General features: G+C 45.2%; 1 protein-coding gene across 2 annotated transcripts in view; it reads right to left on the reverse strand.

The window, feature by feature from the left end:
- LOC147447569 (Ubiquitin-conjugating enzyme family protein) overlaps positions 1-15471 on the reverse strand; it is a 142759-nt gene that overhangs the window by 59708 nt on the left and 67580 nt on the right. For both annotated transcript variants that reach the window (XM_086523303.1, XM_086523302.1), the window contains exons 6-7: positions 11107-11238; positions 10931-11022 (exon numbers count right to left, since the gene is read on the reverse strand). In XM_086523303.1, the coding sequence (XP_086379429.1) occupies positions 10931-11022; positions 11107-11238 (224 nt within the window). The remainder of the gene's footprint in view (positions 1-10930; positions 11023-11106; positions 11239-15471) is intronic.

Consider the following 15471-nt stretch of genomic DNA (forward strand, 5'->3'; position numbering starts at 1 on the left):
ATGTCTAACAGATGTCTAGATGCACTAAGTCAAAATCATTCATCAGATAAAATGTTGTAGACATTTCATCTTTCTCTACATGCCTCTAACAAAACACACATGAAAGAGCACGTCTTCAATTCATTCAAGGAAATTTCCAATTCAATGTAGATATTTTCATAAAGTCATTCCACAAAATATTGTCCACCTGTCAATATCCCTAAAATCTCAAGAAGAAATTAGTGACTTTATTTCATCTAGGCAATATGTGACAAAGGAGTGGAGTGGCTCCCTAATGTGCAGTCCGCACCGCACCGAATTCAACCTGTTGATTCATCGGTAGCTTTTGGCATAGACACTGCTAATAATCCAAAAGCTTCAAGGTACAACTCAAAACTGAAGAGAATTTGTGGAGTTTTCATATCCCATCCACTTTCCATCAGGAGCCAAAAAGTGCCCTTTAACAAATTATCCAGTGGACCTAGCTTACCTTTCAGTTCTTTTCTTGTGCCAAGAATTTGCAAAGGTTCTCCTATCCCATCCACTTTGTATCAAGAGCCAAAAAGTGCCCTTTACCAAATTATCCAGTGAACCTAGCTTACCTTTCAGTTCTTTTCTTGTGCCCTATGACCTCTGGTAGCCCCATTGGCCTCCCCTGTCCACTAGCACCTCAATCTGAATCGTCGGAATTCTCTGATGAACTATCAATTGATTCTCTTCCTTCTTCGGAACCCTCAGATGCACCATCAGTTGATGCCCTTACTTCTTCGAAATTCTCTGATGAAATATCATATACCTGCATAAGTTCAAAATAGTCTGAACTCACGAATTATAAGAGGGAATTACTTCTTTGAATTCTCTGATGAAATATCATTCAGTTCCTTCGATTCTTTCTTTGCCTTGGGAGACTCTTGCCCCATTGAGGTGGACATTGGCTTGTCTGTGGGATAGATCAATGAGCCAGCATGCATACAAAACTTTGCTTAGCATGTCCCACAAGTCTCTCGATGGAGTTAGACTTCTTTTGCGGACAATACCATCAAATCTCTTTTCACAATCCATAGCAAAACTGCTCAATCTGGTCCTTCAAAGTGGTCCTCCGAAACGAAGACACTGGCAATAGCCATCCCAAAACCTCTATCTATAGTCATTGAAAGTGACTTCCTTATTCATTCTCAGATGATGCCAAGCTGTGAGGACATCTTCAGATTCTTCCGTTATCCAGGCAGAAGTGAAAACTCTCTTGAATTTTACCAACTTCATAAGGCTTCTCTGCGCAACAACAGAGTAGACCACCATGTCTATGCATTTCCTTTCAAGTAAGATGTTGTCGTTCATACCTTGGAGCGTTCCCAAAAATGACCTCACAAGAAGGCGACATCAAAATTCTGTATGAATTCAAAGGCTTGATGGGTGTCCCAGTAGCCTGAAAACGTGTCAAACTTGATTGCTTGACCCCCATCCTTGAACTCCTTGGTCTTCTTGTTCTTTTTCTCATTGTTTGAACTATAAGAAGAGGACGAGGTCTTCTCCTTTGAACTACTAGATGGCTCCTTGTGCCTTCTAGACTTTTTCAAGAATCTACTTTCTTGCTTTCTCTCTGCTTCTTCCGCTTTTACTACTTCTCACTAGAACTAGAGGACAACAAACTGTTGGAACTCTCTGAAGACAAATGAAAAATAGGGTCATCCTCGATACAAACACGCTTCTTTGATCTCCTTACCACCACCTCAAAAGTCAACTTCCGGCCCAAATAACATGAGAAATCTGTTGATCACTTTTTCTTCCGAGAGTGCTTTAAGTTTTTCATCAACTAGCTTGTCTTCTTTTCAAGAGCTTTGTCAAACTCTTTTTGCGAGTACAGTTTCTGCTTTTCTGCACTCGGCTTTGCTTTCTGTTTCATTACCATTTTGAAAGAAGAATCAACAGCCTCCCACCGTCTCAAGTGAATCTCGTCAAACGGGTACTTCTTCAGGTGATTCATATATTTCGAGTCTGTGTAATACTTGACACACATGTCAACCTGCAATTCATGTTTGTACTCGCATTAGTCAAGATTCCCTGCCGAAAATTTGTCAAAATCTCCATTGGTTTCTTTCGTTTCCATGATAGGATTCAACTTTTCTTCATCTCCCCGCGAAACAAGGGTTAAAGGGGTGTCGTCTCTGTAAGATTCTCCACGAGTGTGCTACAGAAAGCATCTGATCCTCCGTAGAAGAAAAATTGTTTTGAGCTCTGGTACCACTACTACATGCTTGGACACTCCAAGCGAGAAATCAATAGCAACACGAACAAAATTTGCAAATAACTGAACTTGAAGAGAGAGACAGAGAGAGAGAGAGAGAGAAGAAGAAGAAAGTCCACACAGAACGGCATAGTTCCGTCCCCAGATGCACTGACTCCAAAGACTGGTGCTCCTTTCCGTATTTCTTTATTATTGCTTCGCAAAGTTACAACTTCCGAGGGTCCTCTTCTCCGAGTCTCTACATCCAAATACTCTCTAGAGTGCCCCAAAGTGTCACAAAGTGATGATGTGGCGTGCCCAAATGGAAGAGAAATGGCAGGGTGGACAAGAGGAACCGAAACCTGAAGAACTGAACCCAAAAGGTGTGGCTGAGGGGCCTAAACAAAAGGGGTTAGGGTTTTAATTAAAAGCCTAACCCTACCCAACTTATGGAGCACTGGCCGAGAGGTCTAAACCCAATTAGTTAAAAGCTTGACCTCTAGACCGAACTTCCGTAAATTGCGTTGACTGTTGTGGCATTACTATATGGAATTCTGTGAATTGCGCTAACAGTGATGACGTGGCAATCTGTACGAATTTTGCGTTTTGTACTGGCAGATTTTAGCAAAGACTTTTGGGTGTGAATGCTTTTGGACCTGATGCTTTTGGGCATCCATGCTGAGTTTATAACTCTAACCACTTCTCGGTCAACATCTGGACATAGAGTCTCGGAGAGAGTTGGACCCGCAACAGTTGTACTTTACGAAGTGAAATGATAAAGAAATACCAAGAGGCGTCAATCTTTGGGGCCCGTGCGTCTTGCCTCGGAACTCCGCCGTGCAGTGTTGTGTGGACTCCCCTTCTCTCTCTATTCAAGTTTAGCTTAGTTATTTGTAATTTATGTTCCTGTGTTGCTATTGGTTTCTCGCTTTGAGTGTCCAAGCCTGTAACACTACTATTAGAGCTCAGAACGATTCTTCTTCTACAAAGGATCCAATCCCTTCTCGAACACACGGGTTCTCGCGAAGAATCCAATAGAGACAACACCCATACGACTGTTGGTCGCTGGGGAAATGAAGAAAAGTTGAAACCTAGCGTGGAAACTAAAGAAACCAACAGAGATTTTGATAAATTTCCAGCAGAGACTCGACAGAAAGGAGTACAAACGTCAACCGCAGCTTGATACATGTGTGAAACGATTGATCAAGTACTCCAAAGATCCGAAGTATGCCAATCACCTGAAGAATTACCAGATCTATAAGATTCACTAGAGATGGCGAGAGGCCGTCCATTCTCTCAATGCAGTAAGGAAGTTAAAAGAAAAGTCGAGTGCAGAAAAGCGGAAACTGTACTCGCTAAAAGAGTTGGAGAGAGCTTTTGAAAAGAAGAACCGGTAAATGAAAGGATTAAAGCACTCTCGGAAGAAGAGGAAATCAATGGATTTCCCCAGTTATTTGGGCCGGAAGTCAACTTTCGAGGTGGTAGGCAAATCCAAGAAGCATGTTCGTTCCAAGGATCACCCAGATTTTTCTTCTTCTTTAGAGAGTCCCCACAACTCGTCATCCTCTAGTTCCAGAGAGGATGAGAAAAGGCGGAAGAAAGGGAGAAAAAGGCAGACAAGCAATTCTTTGAAAAATTCTAGAAGTCATGGAAGGCCATCTAGCAGTTCAGAGGAGGAGAGATCGTCCTCTTCTGATAGTGAACAAATAGACAAGAAGACCAAAGAGTTCAAGGATGGGGGTCAAGCAGTCAGGTTTGACACGTTTACAGGCTACCAGGACACCCATAGAGCCCTTGAGTTCATACAGCAGCTTGACATCACCTTCTCAAGAGGTCGATTCTCCGAACGCTCCAAGGTGCGAAGGGTGGCATCTTGAAAGGAAAAGCACAAACATGGTGGTCTACTCTGTTGTTACGCACATAAGCGCCTAAAAAGTGGGTGAAATTCAGAGAACTTTCACTTCTGCCTAGATAACATAAGAATATGAAGATGTCATCATGGCTTGGCATCATCTGAGAAAGACTAAGAGGCTTGCTCATGCCAGAGGTTTTGGGATACCTATTCCTCGTTTCGGAGAGTCACTCTGAGGGACCGGATTGAGCAGTTTTGTTGTGGTTTGCCAAAAGAGATTCAACGATATAGTTTGCAACAGAAGTTTGACTCTATTTAGACACTTATGGGACATGCCAAGCAAGGTTTTCGTATGCATGCCGGCTCATTGACTTATCCTACGAACAAGCCAGCGTCCACCTCAACTAGGCAAGAGTCTTCCAGTGAAGAGAATGAACCGAAGGAAGCGGACGAAAGTTCATCAGAGAATTCTGGAGAAGGGAATTATATACCTTCATAAGTTCAGAATAGTCTCAACTCACGAATTATAAGAGGTCACATCGACACACACATGAGTATAAGATCGGTAGCTGTTGGGGCACACCCTCCCAATATATCTTCATGAAGCTCAACAGCTGGTCACCACTCGGACGAAAATCAAAAAGATTTGCATGTCCGCTAGATGACTGAAAAATATACCTTCATAAGTTCAGAATAGTCTGAACTCACGAATTATAAGAGGTCACATCGACACACACATGATTAGATAATAGTGCATCCGAGGGTTCTGACGAACCAAGGGAACCAGATGCAAATTCATTAAAGGATCTGGAGAAGAAAGGGAATCAGATGATAGTGCATCCGAGGGTTCCAATGAAGCAAGGGAATAAGTTGATGGTTCATCAAAGAAGTTCAATGATCAGATTGAGGTGCCAATGAACAGGGGAGGCCAGTGAGGCTACCAACAGGTCACACAACACAAGAAAAAAACAGAAAGGTAACCTAGGTCCACCGAATAAGTTGGTCAATGTAGTTTTTGGCCCTCCATGCAAAGTGGATGGAGGAGGAGAACATCGCAAATTCTCTTTAGAGTGAGCTAGACCTTGAAGCTTTTGGATTATTAGCAGTGCCTATGCCAAAAGTTACCGATGAATCAAAGGTGCGATGCGGACTGCACAGGTGGGGAACCACTCTACTCCTTTGTGACAATTTGCCTAGATTGAATAAAGTCACTAATTTCTCTTTGAGATTTTAGGGCTATTGATGGGCTGATAGTATTTTGCGGAATGACTTTATGAATATATGTACATTGAATTGGAAATTTCCTTGATTGAACTGAGGACATGTGCTCTTTCATGTGTGTATTGTTAAAGACATGTAGAGAAAGATGAAATGTCTATAGCATTTTGTCTGATGAACGATTTGAACTTAGTGCATCTAGACATCAATTAGAAATCAACAAGATCTGAATGTGATGGCTAAGTGAATGTGAGCTGAATGTGATTCTAGTGCATCAAGATGTCTATCTGGATGAGATGATTGGATACTTTTGTAAGTGCATGAAGAGTTCCGGAAGGATGAGATGGCTGCACAATGATCTAGGTGCATCAAGAATTCTGGACGGAATAAGATGGCTAGATTGAAAGATTGAAACATGGTGTTCATTGTGAACTAAACGTGTGATTTGTGAACTGCATGCTAAGTGGATGTACTATTTTGCGGCGATGGTCATGGGCATGGTTTGCTTGATTGACACGTGAAAAGAAAGGATATAAATTTGATAGTAACAAGATTTAGCAGATCAAGACATTCATGAAAAGATCAGCGCGGTCTGGATGGGATTGCTAAATGGTCATAATGATCATGATCTCTATCTGAGACCCTCGACAGAAATGTGATTGATCAGTGATTGATGTCTTTGTAAAGTGTGGAGTCTGGTGCATGGGTACATGAGTAAGTGTCTACTGAAAAAAGTTTATGCCCTTTGGCTGTTTTGCAGGCATAATCGAGGGCCCCTTACAATTCTTTCAAGAGGGGGGAATGTCACAAAGTGATGACATGGAGTGCCAATTGGAAGAGAAATGGCCGGGTGGACAAGAGGAACAAAAACCCCAAGAATTGAACCCAGAAAGTGTGGCCAAGGAGCCTAAACAGAAGGGGTTAGGGTTTTTATTAAAAACCTAACCCTACCCAACTTATGAAGCACCGGCCAAGGGGCCTAACCCCAATTAATCAGAAACTTGACCTTTGGACTGAAATTTTGTAAATTGTGTTGACTGTTGATATTGTACAGAATTCCATGAGTTGCGTTGATAGTGATAACATGGCCGGCTGTACGGGTTTCCAACGTTTTGCGCTGGCAGATTTTGGCAGAGGCTTTTGGGTGTGAATTCTTTTGGACCTATGCTTTTGGGCATCCCTTGTAAGTTTATAAGTGCCCAAGGGACCACTTCTCAGAGAGCATCTGGACGCAAAGTCACGTAGAGAGTTTGACATGCGGGGGTTGTACATTGCAAAGTGAAATAATAAATAAATTCGCAAAGGCGCGCCAGCCTTTGGCACCAGTGCATCTCGGCTCGAAACTCCGTCGTGCCGTGTCAACTCCCCATCTCTCTCTTTCTATTCAAGTTTCGTTCAGTTATTTGCAATTTCCAATCGTGTGTTGCTATTGCCTATAACACAAAGGGTCCTTATAAACTGTACAAGGGATACTCAAAAGCAGAGCCCCAAAAGCATCATTCTAAAAGCATTAATCCCCAAAAATAATTGATCCCAAAATCCTTGCGCAAAACTAAAATCAGTAGCGCAAATCGCAAAAATCCAATAGCCTGCCACGTGGTAGCAAGCCAGCGCAATTTTCGGAAATTAGCTCCAAAGTTCAAGATTTTGATAAATTAGTTTTAGGCACCTTGACCGGTGCTCATAAGTTGGCGTCATTGGTACGGGTTTAGGATTTTAATCCCTAACCCCTTAGGCCTCTCGGCCCATCTTCAAGGTTAGTATTAGAGACTCTAACCCCTTGTCCTCTCGGCGAGTTCCTTCCACGTGCGCATGCGACATCACCAACTTGTGATATTTGGTTTAGCACCAACTATCCCAAAAGTTACCGATGAATCAACGGGTTGAATCTCGTGCAAAGCGGGCTGTACAAGAGGGGGGTCACTCCGCTCCTTTGTCACAAGTTACCTCGATGGGAATAAAGTCGGTGATTCCTTTTGAGATTCCAGGGATACTGAGAGGCTAAATTGTGTTGAATGACTTTATGTTAGGATGTTTATTTGAAATGGAATTCCTAAAATGAGCATGTTACATGTGTTCCCTCATATTTGAGTACGTGTCGGAAAGATAAAATGACTGCAACATTTTATCTTAGTCACTAAAGGGTGACGTGAATGTGATAGTAATCAGATTTAGTAAATCAAGACATCCGTGAAAAGATCAACGTGGTCTGGATGTGATTGCTAAATAAGTTACAATAATCACGTTTCTCATCTAAGATCTCGACAGGGATAGTGATGTGAATGTTCAGTGAGTATCGTCTTCGTGCAATTGCTAGAAGTGTGGGTCTAGTACATCGGTACTAGACCCACACTAAGTGTCTAGTGAACTAGTGTCAGTCTTGTGTGTATTTTTGAACGCGTTATCGAGGGTTTCTCTCAAGAGGGGGGTACGTCACAAATCAATGACGTGGCATGGCCTAATGGGCAGGCGAGGGACCTAAACCTTATGGAGGAAGCAAAATTTTTCACCAACTTACAGATTTTTGCCAAGTGGCCCAAAAAATAAAGAGGGTTAGGATTTCAATCCTAACCCTACCAACTTATCAAAGTTTGGCAGAGGGACCCAGAACCCTTAAAATAACGCAAAACCTTCAAAATTACATAGAGGTTGATGATGTGGCAGTTGTATAGATTTACGCAATTTTCTCTAAGGCTTTTGGGGCGCCAGATTTTGATCCAATTGCTTTTAGAAGTGAATCTTTTCATGTAACTGCTTTTGGGATAGGTCAAGGGTCTTTATAAGTGTGCCCACGACCTCATTCTCCTCAGATCAGCTAGGGAGCACTGAGAGAGAAAAAGAGGACCCTCAGACATTGTACCTTGTGAAGCATAATAATAAAGAAATACCGAGAACGGGCACCGGTCTTTGGGGCCAATGCATCTGTGCGCAAACTCCATCCTGCAACTCTCTCTCTCTCTCTCTCTCTCTCTCTCTCTCTCTCTCTCTCTCTCTCTCTCTCTCTCTCTCTCTCTCTCTTTTCAAGTTTTGCTAAGTTATTTGCAGTTTCTTACGTGCTGCAATATATCTTTGGCTTGGAGTGTTCAAAGTCTATTACACTTTCTACACGCGGGGTGCCTTTAGCAGTTGCTTTTCAACAATGCCTGCTTTTAGTTTTAGCATAGCAGCTACGGGACGGGATGAGAAGTTTTATACGCGGTGTACAATACGCGTACTAGACGTATTTTTTAGAATCAAAAATAAAATACGTCCACTTTTTTTAGATATGATACTTTAATAAGGACAAATAAAGTGGTTCATAGACCTCCTCAATGACTCTTCAATATTTAACCATAGCATACATAACAAGCACCATGAAGCTCTAAAACACAATCAACTAGGAAAAGACATACGTTTTGAGCAAAAAAACGTTAGAATAGAAAACGTTATGATACGTATTGTACGTTTCAATATGGGACATCGTGTATTCTAAATAAAATATGCGCATTTTAGTTGCTATGAGTTTTAGTTGCTTCCTAACCAAAGTCCTGGGAGCACTTCTGCACATCATCTTGGAACGAAAGATCATAGAATGCCTCCCCGATAGTTGCACTCTGTAAATCATCAATATAAAAGGAAGTACCGAAAGGGATGCCAAACTTAGGGAACATTGCATCAATGAAACTCAGCCACTTCGTGTCACAACCACTTTGTGTATTCAAATTCAAGTTTCAAAGTTTCAGTTCCATTCGTGTGTTGCTGTGAGATTTCCGTCTTGTCAATGCCAAGCGGGTTATAGTGGTATCAGTGCTTCAGTCGATACAGCTTCTACGAAGGATCCGATCCAACTTTTTGCAACGAACGCCATGGATTCTGACAAAGAATTTGATCAAGAATGGGAAGCCGTCCAGCCTATAATTTTGCGGGAAGAAGAACCTACCAGCAACGGAGACTCGAATAACAACAAATTGACTAACGAAGAGTTGGCTGCCGAACTCAAGGAATCTATAATTGTGGATCCACAGCTTGCAGATCTCTGACGAAAACTACAAGTTAGAACCTGTGCACAATGCCTTCTAAAGTATTCCAAGGATCCAAAAGGTGCGAAATTTTTGAAGAAACAACCAATTCTAGAATTTTTTATTGCATAGAAAAGCGACTAGACATTGGGTCAAGTTCAAAAAGCTGTTTTCATCTATTTGGTTGACTCCGTCTAATGATCCGTGTACAACGTAAAGTCTACACCGAGCAAGTATATGGCTCTAGTGAGCCAATGAATGTATAACTGCTAAAAGCTCCTTTTCATATATCTGTGCAACCCTCTTTGACTTGGACAACATCCAACTCTCATAAGCTTCTTCTTCTTCACTAACTCAAGATAAGAGGTCTACAAACATAAGGGGAAAATACAACATAAAGTGAAAACTAGTACAACGGTGTAGTGTAAATCTCTAGTGAGTGAGGTGAGTAGATAAGTGTGCCATCACTCCGGTAGGTAGACTAGCTCGGTGTAGTGCAGTTGTAGTATCACTGGCGAAGATATGCGTATCCACCAAGGCGCACCAATGATGATGATTGTCGGTGGTAGTCATCCAGGAGACATACATGTTGAGCTTGACATCTCAACACATGATAAGCTTCAAAGAAGCATATGAGATGGATATTTTTCAAGTAATTTATCTAAGTGTGTCCACCTCCCACATTAAGTAGGCAGCCCATTAAAACACCAACAACCCAAAGCAAGGCGCCCCCTTATTAGAAAAGAAACCTTACAAAATCAACCCCCCTCCTCTTTTCTGGCCAAGAGCAGTGAGGCACCCTATTTTCTCGCTCTCTCACCGACCCCCCTTCCCCCCGGGGCCAGCCTCTGCCAACATCAATTTTTGGAGCGCCCTTGCTGAGGAGGAGCTCTGTCGAGATTCTACCACAACGGGGCATCGAGTTTACACGAGGAGTTTGTACCCAAAGATTGTTTTCTGTATCACAAGCGACACGTGTGAGTCACAAAGTTCGCTACAGTTGCTTGTGTCCTTGCAGGTGCTCTCGCTGAGGAAGAGTAAGAGAAGGCTATGGCCTCTACTCCAAGGATTAAGAATCACAATCTGGATGAGTTACAAACGTGGGTATTCTCTAAGATCAAGTCAAGGGACCATCAAGTTGAGGGCTCCACATCTTGAGATTCAGAGTAACAACGAAACCTCCCAAGTTCCATTAAGTTTGAGAATCATAATGGAGCGTGGAAATAGTGCCCCACCTATGGTTCATGTGCATGTAAATCTTCTCCATCAATCAAAAATTCTCTTTAAGGGGAGGGAAGGCAGTCAATGATTTTTTTTATTTTGTTTTTTGGGGTGGGGAGAGAAACAAGCCCACCCACCTTCTAGTTCCGAGAACTCTGTGATCTTATTCTCTCAGTCTCCCTTTTCTCTAACTCTTAGTTTATTTATGAAAGTATATGGATATTTTGTGTGCTCCCATTTGTGAAACATACAGATACATATATATTCCTGCACACACACACACACACACACACACACACACACACACACATACACAAAACACAAAACACACTCGTATGTGTACGTATATACATATGTATCAACTTAGGGATTGGTTATTTTTCAGCTTCCAATAACCATTATCACATCAAAAAATATAATTCGGAGTTCAAACTATACCTTGCTCTTTCAAGCGCTTGTTCAGCTTCAAACCTCTCTCGCCATATAAGAAATGTTTCCACTGTTACTGCTTCTCCATGGGGCTCAATAATCTTCAGAAGTAACAGATAAAGAGTTTTCAAATGCTTCAACACATAATATTTTATATTTTAAAACAAACATTAGTAAAAACGCACCTCATCCTTTGTCTCTTCATCGCTTTCTTCATCTTGGTCAGACTCATAGGTGTCATTATAATGCTCTCGTAACCATTCTTTTGCTGAAGTTACAAGAGTATACATCATTGCCATGCCTAGATTTTCCATAGCCTACAAGGCCAAAAATAAATTTGTAGGTATGAAAATCCGCGTTCAACAAGTCACTCTCTCTCTCTCTCTCTCTCTCTCTCTCTCTCTCTCTCTCTCTCTCTCTCTCTCTCTCTCTCTCTCTCTCTCTCTCTCTCAAAGGGCTGTATTCTGTCTACATGAGAGATCTCAGAAGATGCTCAGTGGTCTATCACCCAAAGGAAGTACAAAAGAGGAGTAACCATGTGTAGGCTATGTAAACATCAAGGTGGTCTGTACGCTGAATGTAAAATGAACGTGAGCCCAGAATTTGGGCACACTGAGCCTTCCACATGGTCCAAAGCGTGATGAAAACAGTAAACTGTGTCTCGCTGGCAGAAATCCAACTCATGACCTACATCTAGGATCAGCTGTAGAGTGCATAGTTTATATTCTAAGGGAGTAAGTAGGGAGACCGGATTTGTGTGTGTGTGTGTGTGTGTGTGAGAGAGAGAGAGAGAGAGAGTGTGTGTGTGTGATCGCGTGACCTGCTGTAGTGCCCTATACGACTTGCTGCACCTCAGAGCCCTATGCGACCTGCTGTCTGCCCCGTGCACGCACCTACACCTACAGCGCCTCACGCACCTGTTCGCTGTTCTTGCAAACCCTAAACCTGCCCAAGCCCCTTCCCCTTTGCTTCTGCCGCGAGGAATTGTTGCACAATCACTCTGTGTGTGTGTGTGTGGGGGGGGGGGGGGGGGGGGGGGGGGGGGGGGGGGGGGGGGTGTGGCGCCTGGGGGGTTTTGGTGCATGGTAAATCCTTCTGCCACTCGTCTGTCGCGCGACTCTGTTCTGCACAACATCTACCCTGTGCAGGCCCTTCACAGTGCGCCGGTGGTTGAAGTTTGATTTCGCCTGCACACGGTCCTCCTGTCGTTTTGTGTGTGTGTGTGTGTGTGTGTGTGTGTGTGTGTGTGTGTGTGTGTGTGTGTGTGTGAGAGAGAGAGAGAGAGAGAGAGAGACAGAGGTGTGTGTTTGTGTACAACCAGCCTGTGTGTGTCTGTCTGTGTCAATAGCAGTCAAATATCAAAAACCCCAAAAAAAAAGAGTGTGTGTGTGTGAGCTTCACATGGATTTGATTGATCAATGTATATACAAGCGCCGGAAAGCCATGGAATCTTCACATATGGATGCTTTAAGCCTTATCAAAGAATGCTTGCATCAGGATTTCGAGGATGCACGTCAAGCCTGGGAAGAATCCGCTCCTGTCATGGAAGTGCGCATCCCTATACAGGAGCTTATGGATCCTGTTGCTCAATATGCACTTAACGCGGTGATTCTTTTTTTCCCGGGTAGAATACCTACGGCTCAAGATGTAGGCCAATGGGTTGATTTCCTACTCAAATGGCAAGCAGTCCGAGGGGTTTACTTTGGCGCGCGAGGGTTCTATGAAGTCTTGTTGGCCGACATAGATGCTCGGGATGCTCTGCTTGAAATGTCTCCTCTTTCTTTCAATACGCAGATGACTCATGTACTGCCCTGGGCTCTCACCAAGGACTATGAGAGTCTCATTCGTCACAAGTGTCCCGTTTGGGTTGAGGTGGTCGACTTTCCTCGCACTTGGCGTCACTTTCTTCCTTTGTTGGCTGCTCAGTTGGGCAAAGTCATTTGCCCTCCTAGGCTGGACGCAAACACAAACCGTTTTTGTATTCTGTGGGACACAGATATCCCCACACCAGAAGATATTTCGATCGATTCTAAGAATGGTGGTTGGAAAGCATCCATTTAAGCTTAAATGGGGCAAGTTTGCAAATTCTTGCTTCCGTTGTGGCAAATTTGGTCATATGCAGTCCAAATGTTCGGAACCAAATCTGCAACCACCTCCTTCAGCCGTCCCTACTCCTCAACCTCGCTCACCTCCGAAATCTTCTACGGAGGTTCAACCAAAGGTGCTTCAACCTCCTGTCCGACAGCTGGGGCGAATAAAGGCGAAGGGAAACAATTACAATTGTCGCACTTTTTGCTTCTCCAAATGTTAAAGACAAAGGAAAAGGGACGTAATGCCATAGCAAAAATCAGCAACATCATAAGCCGTTAGCTCGCTGCTGCTGTTCCCCCCACCCTGCGCCCCCCCCCCCCCCCCCCCCCCCCCCCCCCCAAAACGCTGCCCGCCAGCCCTCGTTGTCCCCTTGCTTGCCCTCGCGCCTCCCCTGCTCCTCCGCGCGCTACCTCCCCCCTGCTGCAGCCGTTCGCTTCACCATTCCCCCCCCCCCCCTTTCGCCCCCGCCCTACTGCCAGCGCTCCCGCCATTGCCGCCCCAGCACACCCCCCCCCTCCCCCCTGCCCGCCTGCTTTCTTTCTTCCCGATAGCTTCCTGCAATTCGGCTCCTACACCAATGAGTTTATTTTTTTGGGGCAGTGCTCTGCGCGCCCAGTTGCAGAATCCTCCCGCCACCCTTTTCTTACGCCACAGCAGTAGACACAGATGGAGGCTCCAGCTTCGCCTCAAAGGGACTCACCCGAAGCCCCCTCGCTTGACCCCGCTAAGCCCACCATTCGACTTGCTCTTTCGCCGACAGAGCAAGCGAGCCTAGCCGCAGAGGTAGAGCGATTGCAGGCAACTTCGGTCATCTGCAAGATTCTCGGTACCCGACCTAGCACAGGAGAGCTACGTAACCTTCTCCAGGCCCGCCTTCTCGCAGAGGTGGGCAAGATCTTGGACGTACAGATTCTCCAACGAAGTTATTATCAGACCGAGTTTGAGACCTCCGAGATGGCCTCCAAGGTCATTGCCATGAGTCCACTGACCATCCGAGCAGCACGTGCCCACTTTCGACAGTGGAGACATGGTTTTGACCCTGCTTCGGATGTTCTAATAGAGTAGGCAGGCATCCCCATCTCGGTTTGCTTTCCGAGTTTGCGGAGGGAGTACTTACCACTTCTATCCAGGATCGGCTCAGCCATTGGGACTGTCCAAGAGACACCTCGTACGGCAACATCAGTAGCTGCCAAGGCGGCTGGCATTCCCTCGGTTCGAGTTTTGGTCACAGACACTCACACGCTCCCGAAGGTTATTCTTTTGCCTCGAGTGAGTGGGGGTTGGTTTAGACAGAGTGTGGAGTATTCAGGCCTCCCGAACCAATGCTTCATTTGTCGACAGATGGGCCATCTAGCGAAGGCCTGTCCACGGAGGAGGCCTCGACCTACACCACAACCTCAGCTCCAGCCTACCAGGGCTGGCCCGCAGCCACAGACAGAGACACAGCGCACACATGCAGAGCCACCCTCCGAGCCTCGGGCTCAAGCGGAGGAGAATGGCAGCAGGCCCGTGGTAGACGACGACAAGGGCCACAGCGTCAGCCTGGCACTCAGAGTGGCCCTCAAGCGCCTACTCAGTAGCAGTGGGTTCCCACGGGGAACCGCCTTGGTCCTCTTGAGCAGGAGGAGGTCCCTGCTCCAACCCCCACCCCAGTCTCACCCTCGACAGCCTTTCCCCCTTCAGAGTTCCCTCTCTCTTCCTCATCCTTCCCCCCGCCGCCTCTTCACCTCGCCCCTCTACCTATGTCGCCCCCTCCCGCCCCTCTTCTCCACCGCTTCCCCCAGCTCCTTCTCCACCCCCTCCTACTCCAATTCCACAGTTGACCCAGGGGGTAGGGCCTTCTCCGACGGCTAGGAGATCTCTTGGCAGCACCTTTGCCATGAGTCGCCTAGCGAGAGAGGGTCAGCCTTTCTTACGGCCCCCTCTGCAGGTACAGACATCTTCCCTTGCAGCTATCCCTCGTGGTTTGACGAGCATTAACATCCGGCGCTGTGGGACTTCTTCGACTACGGCTTCACTCCTTTTCTCAGCGATCCCTCAGCAAACCATGAGGCAACCTGCTTCAGGGTCCATGTTCTGTTCCTTGCTGCTAGGGGGACAGAGGCCTTGGACTCAACAATTGGTTTCTCCTTCCCCCTCTACGACAGGGCCCAGACAGAGTAGACTCTCGACTCAGTGTTGGGATGGTTGCATACACAGGTCCTAGAGTTCTCTCACCACATGGGAGAACTAGGAGTTACAGACATGCTACAGACTTTGTGGCCATTGGCCAAGTTTGCGGTGACACCCCCAGACTCAGCAGGATGTAGGCACATTGTGGTTTACTTCTTTGCTGATACACAGTGTTTGCCATGCTATGTATACATTCATGAGGACTCCTGGACAAAGGAGGTTGCTTTACACACAGCTCGCTCTGCTTGGGCTTGGGCTAGGCACTCATTACAGTCACGCCTATCTAG

This window comes from Adiantum capillus-veneris, chromosome 11 (genome assembly GCF_014529385.1).
Source record: "Adiantum capillus-veneris isolate H3 chromosome 11, ASM1452938v2, whole genome shotgun sequence".
Classification (NCBI taxonomy): domain Eukaryota; kingdom Viridiplantae; phylum Streptophyta; class Polypodiopsida; order Polypodiales; family Pteridaceae; genus Adiantum; species Adiantum capillus-veneris.